The sequence below is a fragment of the Astatotilapia calliptera genome, chromosome 7, assembly GCF_900246225.1.
Source record: "Astatotilapia calliptera chromosome 7, fAstCal1.2, whole genome shotgun sequence".
NCBI classification, from domain to species: Eukaryota; Metazoa; Chordata; class Actinopteri; order Cichliformes; family Cichlidae; genus Astatotilapia; species Astatotilapia calliptera.
Genome location: NC_039308.1, coordinates 44,733,551 through 44,742,611, shown reverse-complemented (window position 1 = coordinate 44,742,611; position 9,061 = coordinate 44,733,551). Strand labels below are relative to the sequence as shown.

The following is a 9,061-nucleotide window of genomic DNA, read 5'->3' as shown; positions in this document are numbered from 1 at the left end:
TTCAACCTTGTACCAGCCTGTGATTCTCACACATCAATTCTTGGGTCAAAGAGAAAAATAACTAAAACAAAGGGGCCTTATTGAATGACAGAGTTTTCCTGCATAATGTCACTATAAAACAATATCCAGTAAATGCTCCCATGGTACTAAAATACCTAACAATCTGGATACTGCAACTGAGCATAAAAAAGTGTGGTGTGTTTACCAGTATTGCTTTCTTTAAAAATACAAGAAAGCCATAGTATAATTTAGCTTGTACAGCTAGCTTGTTTGTAGCCTTTCTTCATTTCATTTTTAATAACATAAACATTTGATGATTTTTTCCATTCAACTTTCCAATAAAGCTTATACTGGGAAATAACAAAATAGTTAAAATCATGTCGGTCATGTAGGTTTCTGGATGCAGAATTAATTACATTTTTTTATTATGGAAAACTGGCATTCACTTAAATAAAAACGACAAATTTTTCATGTGATACGCTGCCCAGATAAATCATGCCTTATACCCCACATTCAAGTCTTAGGAATTTAAGGTTTGGCTCTAACTTCCTATAGCAGATGAAACTGCATTTGAAAAAACCCTGCTCATTTAAGAATTACACATGAAACAACTAAACACAGACACACACACACGGATACACGAGGCGTGTTGGCTGGATTTGATGCTCTTTCAAAGTGAGGATTAACAGCTCTTTTCTCTTTCCTTGGAACTATCCTGTGCTCAAGGCCAAGAACAAGTCATGGGACTTACAGAACATATCAGACCTGAGCCAAGTGCTCTCATCATGTTTTTTTTTCTTTTTTAAAAATCCCTCCAAGGCACATGTGGTTGCCGATTTTGTAATATCAAAGTCAGTGACGTGCTGTAATTTAGTCCATTTGGTAATTCAAATAGGTGCAAAGGATAAAAAATGATTCCAATAGTAGGTAGAGATCTTTTAATCTCAAGACATACAAAACTCAAATTCTCCAAAGTGGATTGAAAAACTATCCAAACAGTAGATGTTTACAACTTATTTAATAAATGAATACCTTGAAGATTAAAATGAAGACTAGTAGTCGATAAAAAGGTAGGCAAGTTACTTTTAGTGTATATAACTGAAAATGAAAGCACTCATGCCTTTGCTTCTATATTTTTGTACATTTCAAAATTGTAACAAGTTTTCTGTTTGGACAAGATGTAAGTGACCAATAATCACAGCTTTTTGTCTCATGCCCTCTTCCTCTATTCTGAATTTCTTGTATGCAGAAAAGTACTATTTTCTGGAAGAACTATAGCAGTTAGTGTCCTTTACAGTTTGCCACTGTTCATTCTGTCTCTACACAGTGGATTTTTGTACACTACATGCTGTAGGCTGATACAGAATAGTTTAGCTCGGGACATTCTCAGTAGATACAGAATTTTCAACTCTTTTGTGGAATTAACAAAAGAGCTATATTTCATTTTGCTCCATGGCTGTCAGCATGACCATTGATACAGGCTGTTCTTCGAAGTGTGAATGTTAAACTTACGCGGGGAACATGTTTGGAGTTTTTTGGAAAGCCTGGAATTTACAGTTCAAACAAGAGAGATGAGTTGTTTAAGTATTAAATGAAAAAAGCACAACTATTACTTTAAGTCACTTGTAATGGACTAAGCTAATCCCAAATTAACCCTCACCAAACCCTCTTAGGTGGACTTATGATTGCAACAATAATCCCACAGTCATTTGAAGCTGATTTAGATGTACTAAAACTCACAATGGCAGCATAATGTTAACTTTGAAAGAGAATCCAAATCTGCCTTGAAGTCTAACTAGTTCACTTGTGTTGTCAGTCTACTGAGAAGAAGAAAAGCTTGGTTAGGAGGATGCTGGGATGACCTGGTTGAACTTCTCAAATCTGAGCCACTCTTGTGTAGAAACAGCTTTGAAAATGTACCGCAGGTAATGATTGCACAAGCAAGACGTGATATGACAGTAGATACTTGCAAGAACGCAACACAAGGCGTCAAGCTTGCAGAGGTATTTGTGCAGGATTAGCTTGCTTAACATTTTCCCCATCACATGCACATAGTATATTACCATCAGGTCGAGTTCCTTTATCATCTCACTGAAGCAGTAACCTGAATGTTCAAGTCTGCAAAATAGATAAAATGTATGTTTTCAGGCATGACGTCTAATTCTTCAGATCAATTGCATTAATCACTAATAAATACACACGGATATTGCAAATTGTACCTTTGTGATGTGCACTAAGTTAAGTTAAAGGTTAGTTGGGATACTGGCAACTTTTTTCCTCCAATCCCTCTTTCGTCAAATCCCTCAGATGGAAATGATAGGCTCGATTTGCTCAATGGCTGCCAAGATAATGGCTACAGACGAGTAACAGAAAACCCTTGACAGTGTAAACACATGGGTGCTATCTAAACCTCTGCTGCGTTTGGGCCGGAGCCGCTATTGACTGGTGTAATCTGCTGCATAAATCTACAGCTTGGCCCTGTCTGGCTGCTGTCTGGGTTCCGTGCACTTGGACAAAAGCGCCGGACACCTTGCCCACTGACAAAGGGCCTAGCCCTAATTGGAGTAGACAAGGCTTGCTGATGGAGCCTTTTTAAGCAATTGAACTTGGTCAATGAATCTTAGGGGACCTAATACAACATAAGGGACAGGCAGTTTGACTCCAACAACGGCAGTAGCACCAAACTGTCCTGTAGCTCCCCGTCAGCCTAAGCACTGAAGTTGGGCTATGACCCATAATGACTTTTTATCAAAGTACAAAACGGTGAAGGTGTTGATCTTGTGCCACAGTAGGGCTGTAGATGGGCCGTGTTTCATTGTTATTGTGTAATTCAGCTTTGCTTTTTAAAGGACCTGGCGCCATTCCACTGTTTTGTTTTCATGTATTAGAATAGAGAACAGGCCTCACTGTGTCTCCTGACCAAACAGTTTTGGATGAAGGACAAGCTGTTCTTCGTTTGAAAGTTATCAGGAAGGAGACTGGGTTCCTTTTAGAAAGCTATCAGGAATGTGTATGGGAAACCTGTGTGGGCCACTGGAATCTCCTCAAAGAGAAGACTATAGGACAAGTGCAAAGCCCTCACCACGGGAGAGAGGAACTGGTCTTTGTGATCAGAAATGCCATGGAAAAAGTGCGCATTGTTAGCAGCCCAACAGATTTTGTCCCTCTGGTCGTGTGATTCACCTACAAGGTCTCGGGCTCACTGACCCCCCCCCCCCCCCCCCCCTGCTGGCTGTTAGAATGCCCACACAAGTCAGTGACACTACATTTTCTTCACACTAAGTAGCCAAATAGCTTTGCTGACCTCAGATTCATAATTTTGCTTCTGTAACTTCTGTGCAACTTTTTTCAATAACTGTGCAACAATATGAATTATTGTTTCAATGTTTTCTAGTTGGACTTCACCAGACAGATCTACAATTGTTATGCTATAAGTGTATTGAAAATTAAAGCATTTTTATTCAGATCATTTTTCTGTAATTTGATAGAATTTGATATTAAAAGATGAAACCTTTGGTGTATCGTCTCTCTAGTTATTGTCACGCATTATAAGGGGCTTCTTCTAGAGCTGTGTACCTTTGTGATGTGCACTAAGCCATTGCCTGTGATCGCCATCTTGTGGTAGTTTTTTCCTCTGTTCTGGTCGCCTGTTGATCAACGGGAAATTTAAACTGATGATGTAAAAAATTAAATAAATGCCTGCTTATTTACTCTTTTTTCTTTGTCTCGTGCGTTAGGAAGTTTCCAAGGATCAAAATAATTCAAGAATAGAATTATTAAATTGCAGCCAACGTTTGAGGCATTTTGAAATCATTTCATTTTTATAGCAAGCAACACGTGATTTTCTTTTTTCTTCTTCCTTTTTTAAGGACACAATGTATGTGCCACACATAAAAATGCCTAAATTAGCGCCCTCTTCATTCTTCATGTAAACACCATTAGAAAAGGACTCCTTTTCTAATCGTGTTTACATGAAAAATGAAGATAAAAATACTGACGTCAATACAACAAATGCAGTCTAAAAAAATTAAAAACAAAATGTAAGCCGCCTTTTTCCATTTAAAATATGAATTAGTTTTTCTTTTGCGTTTTGTTCGGTAAGTCCCTTTCGAGACTTCGTAGTTCACAGCGTTGTTTCCATAGAGACAGAACTTCGTCTAGACGCAAGAGGATCTTTCAGCCAAGTTCTTCTAAGCTTCTAAGCGAGTATAGCACTAGTGCTGTATCCAGGTAGGACATTTTAAATAATTACGTATAACTTAACGGTAAATATGAGTACTTTGGATAAACGTGTTACAGTAAATGGTTTCAGCAACTGAAACTTAGCAGACCGTCTAATCATGCCTTCATTTTCACTGCTCTGACAGATAAGTAAATCGTCATGCTGGAGCTGGATGAGCCATTCACCTCTGACGAAACTGAAGAAGAACAGGAAAATGTTTCATGTCATGAAGAAGAGGTAAGGGTGTGGGCCTAAAAATACAGCACATGCATGTATGTTTCCGCTATTCTCCAAAATATTCTCTTCATTTACTATTTTTTGTCCAATTCTGCATACATTCTATCACCCGGAGAGCTGGAAATTAACAGCTATTTGTCAGGGTAGACACCTTAATTTATATCTCTACCACAAAAGCATCAGGATGATTCGTTTGAGAGCCACACATGAGCTTAGAGTGACACTGAACAGGACAGCGAAGCTAAACGGATAATGGATAGAAGATAAATTATGCACAACATAAGCTGACCCTCCGTAAATCCACTTACTGCCTTATGACTTATACATCCCAACTATTGCTTTTTCATATAGTGAGTATGGATGGGATTTAAGAAATTCTTCCAAATAAAAATAAATGGTACCAAATTGTCCAGTTCATTGGACTAATATCTCTTTAAGTGTAGTAATGCCATTTATGAATGCTGCTTAGAAAACAAAATGATAATTGCAACACAGTGACCCCAAAACCTTTGAGCTTTTGTATGTGTGGGTCACATACAGTGCAGACCCTTTTTTCCTTACTTTGTTTTTCTACTTTTGCATTCTCCCTGAACGTCTGCTGGCCTACTTTAAAATTAATCAGAAATCAATAAGGAAACCGATTGACCCATAAGCAGAATAGACAATGGATTTAGTATCAGTAAGAGTTATTGCTTCACTTTTGTCCCCACAATGCTTGCTAATATTGTTAATATTGCTTGCTTATATTAACATTTTCCTTTTGTGGCAAAAGCAGAAATAATAATTAACCTATTTTCTGACCGCAGGCTTCAGATAATTTCCCACCAGCTCTTCTAAGCTACTTTGAAACATCAAAAACTAGAGCGGCAGTTTGTGAGAAACTTATCCTTGAGGAACTTGAAGGTAAGTAATAACTTACAGCATTTAACTAATGTGTACGGTGATAAAGCTGAGATTATCTCCTCACCATTCTGGATTTTGTCTGCACTGTCTTTGAATTCCATGTCAGACTTCACACCATCAGATTCCACTGATAATATGATGAGGCTATCAAATGAAGTCAGCAAAGATATGGTGAAAGTGAATGAACAGGTAAATTGGTCTTAACGGTCTAATCTTGGTTGTTTTATTACATCTAAAATATGTCACGTGGCCTAATTTTTAAAAATGATTTCTTTTTACTGATACAGGTGGGTGGTGAAACAGAAAATGAGGGAAAAAAGGCTGATGGGTCCCTTCTTCAAACACGAATAGTGACACAAAATCCTTTGACTCACAATATGTCCATGTGGCCTAATAATGAAGGTAGATAACATGTACATGTGTATTGTTTGGGACAAAGACACCATTGTTGTAGTTTTGCTTCTGTACATCACCACAATTGATTGTAGATCAAACAACCAGCATGTGCTTGAAGTACACAGGCCAATAGCTAAACTGGACTCAAACGTTTTTACAGTGTTTTATTATGAAGTCAACAGGTGAATTTGTGGCAAAGTGTTACTAATGATGCGGCCGTGGGTCAGTGGGGGTGAAGGGGGAATTGGCAGGTTGCGACGGGGATGGAGCGGGTGCATCTGGGAAGAAAGGAGAACAAGGTTAAGAAGGCGCCAGACGCAGGGTATTTAGCGGAGGTGGTAATGACTGACAATGCTTACTGATAGTCAGGGTGAGCTTGGCTTTGAGGGAGAGGCGAAGAGAATCCAGGTGAGTACTGAAAAAGGCTGGCTGACCTGAGTGCCGAGGTGGTGAGTGGTGGCTGGAGGGCAGGCAGGTGAGGTTCTTTGTATTTTTCCAGAATGCGAAGATAATCCAAGGAGAGCTGAGGTTGAAGGCAATGGCAAAGAAGGTCCAGGAAAACTGTAGCACAGGAAACCAAAGTAGGCAACAAAACAAGTGGCAAGAGCATGGGGCAAAACCTTAGCACCGGCACCGACACCAACGTGAGGTCATTGACAAACTGGCAGCAAAGGAGAGTCTGAGTGGAGCTTAAATCCTCAGCCTGATTACCCAGAATCAGCCTCAGGTGTGCAGGACTGCAGGAGAGATGATGGCTCCGCCCAGGGGTGGAGACCAAGGGACTCAGGTGCCTGGTGGAACTTTCCAGTCAAACCTCCAGATCCTGACACAGACTTTCTTTTTTGCTTCAGTCCCTTATTTCCCCCAGGTTCAAATTTAATGGGATAATTGATTGACAAGCAGTGGCCATGTGAGGCCTGATCATTTTTTTTAATTTTAAATGAAGGAGATATAATATCTCAAGTCAATTCAATTCAAGTCAATTCAATTCAATGTGTTTAATTTTTGTTTTTATAGCTTTATACTGTAATTTCAATTATTTATAATATCAGGCCAAAAGAGATGTTAGTGGAAGTGAGTGAAAAAAGTGAAGAAAAAAAAAAACTATCAGAGAGACAGCCAAAACTTTAGAAATGGCCAGAAAAGTGAACAACTTTGAGGTTACTGAAGTTCTGATGTTGCATAATACAGCCATAATACACTCGAAATAAAGGTAAAAGGTAACATAGTTTGCCACAAGACGTCACTACTTTCATAGAATTTGCTGTCACTCACGACTTCAGTAACATGAAAAGGTAGATAATCCTGTCTTGTGAATAGACTTTTAAATTTGCAACTGAAAGCATAAAGCTAATGGTGATCAAGCTTCCTGGAGGTATATTTTAGTTAAATCATATATAATGTAGATGGACTCAAAATCACTGCCACGTCACTGATGTAAATTAAGAAAAAAGATTAGATTTGGATCATTCTTTATGCAGGAAATTTGGTTGTTATTTGTTATTAGTGCATAACAATCAATGGAGAGGCAAGGCATGTCTTACTTTGAGCCTGATTTGAACTACATATGCATGGCTTTCCTTTCTTGCTTACTGAACTATTGAAGCCTTACATTTTTGTATTTGTCTTAGATGGAGCTGGAACAGATCGATGTTGGGAGACTGAGAAATATTTGGCCCGGGACTTTAGCAAACATGACATAGCACCAGAGAAACACTGTGATGAGGAGATGCATAAAAACGAGGAAAGGCAAAAAAGAGAAATTAACTTCCAGGAGGAGCTGAGGAAGATAATGGAGGCAGAGAAAGTAAGTTACTTCTGACTTTTTTTTCTCTCCTCGACATAGTACTTTTGGATCCAGGTGGTAGAGCAGCTATCCCATAATTGCTACGAATAAACAATAAGCTGGTCTTAAGGGTAATTACATAACCCAGCCTTACTTGGATATGGAGGAAGTGGAAAAGAGGCCTCTGATAGCCTGGTGCACCACAGAGCCATTGTTTATGTTTATGGCTGATACCTTACTTAGTAAGTACACAGACTTAGTCCACAGACCGATCAAGCTCACCACAGAGGATATGAAAGGTTTGACTGTAATTGTCCACTGGAGCAAAAATTGTGTGTCTTTAGGACACTGACACACTGAGAACACCATCCCCAAAGACACAGTGGGCAGAGAAGCAGAAGATCATCATATCAAGAAGAGCCTGAGTAAATGTGGTTATCCAGCTGGGTATTTGACTACGCTGGGAAGACAACTAAGCAGTGCTAAAGTGTCATCTAAAGTGAAGACCACTGGTGATTCCTTATGTGTCTGGAGTGTCGGAACAACAGTGACACATGTTTTCATAACATTGTGTCTCTGTGGCTTTCAAATTCCAAACAAAACTCTCAAAAGTTTGTCCACCCCGAGGATTGTGTCCTCTGCCTTAAACAGAGTAATATTGTGTACGCAGTTAAGGACCAAGAAGATTGAGATGAATTATGTAGGTAAACTAAACAACCTCAAGCTTAAGAAATGGCACAACACATAAGAGATAGCTTGTCTAGCCTGGACTCTACAGTCTATTTACAGCATTAAAGCAGTGGTCACGCTTTCACTGGCACATGGAGGAACACTGATTTGAGCATAGTAACAAAGGAACCCTCCAACCAAACATAGTTTACACAAAGATCACATTGGGAAGACAGGTCAGAAACTGATAAGAAGAACAACGAAAATACACAACATGAGGTGAGAGGAGGAGAAAAACGAACTCCACGCAGAGTGAGCTCCTAATGGGAGAACAGTTTGAGAACAGAAAAAATAATAATTAGGATAGATTGCAGATTATTATTGTTTAAGCTGTAGAGTACTGCAGCATTTTGGTAATTAGTGCAGTGTATTGTGATTGCAGTCCTGTGCTTCTACAGTAACTGTGGCAGGAGCAAGATTGGTGCTTGAGTTATTCTCTCGCTCCTTTAAAATGAACTTAAACTCCTGCATTGTAACCATTTTTGACAATTTCTGTCCCTTCTGTAGATTATTCCAGAAAACCAGGCCAGCATATTTAAAAGCCTTTTCCCCCTCAGTTCTGTTCTGATTCTCAGGACAAACATTTGTATTATGATAATATGATGGGCTGGTATGGTGTGGTACAGGCTGGTATGTACAGCATTCATCACTAAAGTCAAGGGACCTGTTGTTTTACTGTGTTCTTAAGGAGTGGCCTCAGGATTAGATGTTTCATACCCCTAGACAAGGGTACGGAGGGCAAACTGTCACAGAGAAAATACAGAATGCAGCAAAAATGGCTGTATTAA

General features: G+C 39.1%; 1 protein-coding gene and 1 long non-coding RNA gene across 2 annotated transcripts in view; one reads left to right on the top strand and one right to left on the bottom strand.

Annotated features, from left to right (window-relative positions):
- Positions 1 to 4,150: 4,150 nt before the first annotated feature.
- Positions 4,151 to 9,061, top strand: part of lrriq1 (leucine-rich repeats and IQ motif containing 1) — a 34,555-nt gene continuing 29,644 nt past the window's right edge. The window contains exons 1-6 of the mRNA XM_026175025.1: positions 4,151 to 4,230; positions 4,368 to 4,459; positions 5,266 to 5,362; positions 5,469 to 5,551; positions 5,650 to 5,764; positions 7,390 to 7,565. Coding sequence (XP_026030810.1) covers positions 4,382 to 4,459; positions 5,266 to 5,362; positions 5,469 to 5,551; positions 5,650 to 5,764; positions 7,390 to 7,565 — 549 coding nt within the window. The 5' untranslated portion in view covers positions 4,151 to 4,230; positions 4,368 to 4,381. The remainder of the gene's footprint in view (positions 4,231 to 4,367; positions 4,460 to 5,265; positions 5,363 to 5,468; positions 5,552 to 5,649; positions 5,765 to 7,389; positions 7,566 to 9,061) is intronic.
- On the bottom strand, positions 5,551 to 6,426 carry LOC113026348 (uncharacterized). Its single transcript, XR_003272906.1, has 2 exons — positions 6,118 to 6,426; positions 5,551 to 6,036 (listed from the first exon to the last, which is right to left on the bottom strand). It is a non-coding gene; the product is annotated as an uncharacterized LOC113026348 (long non-coding RNA).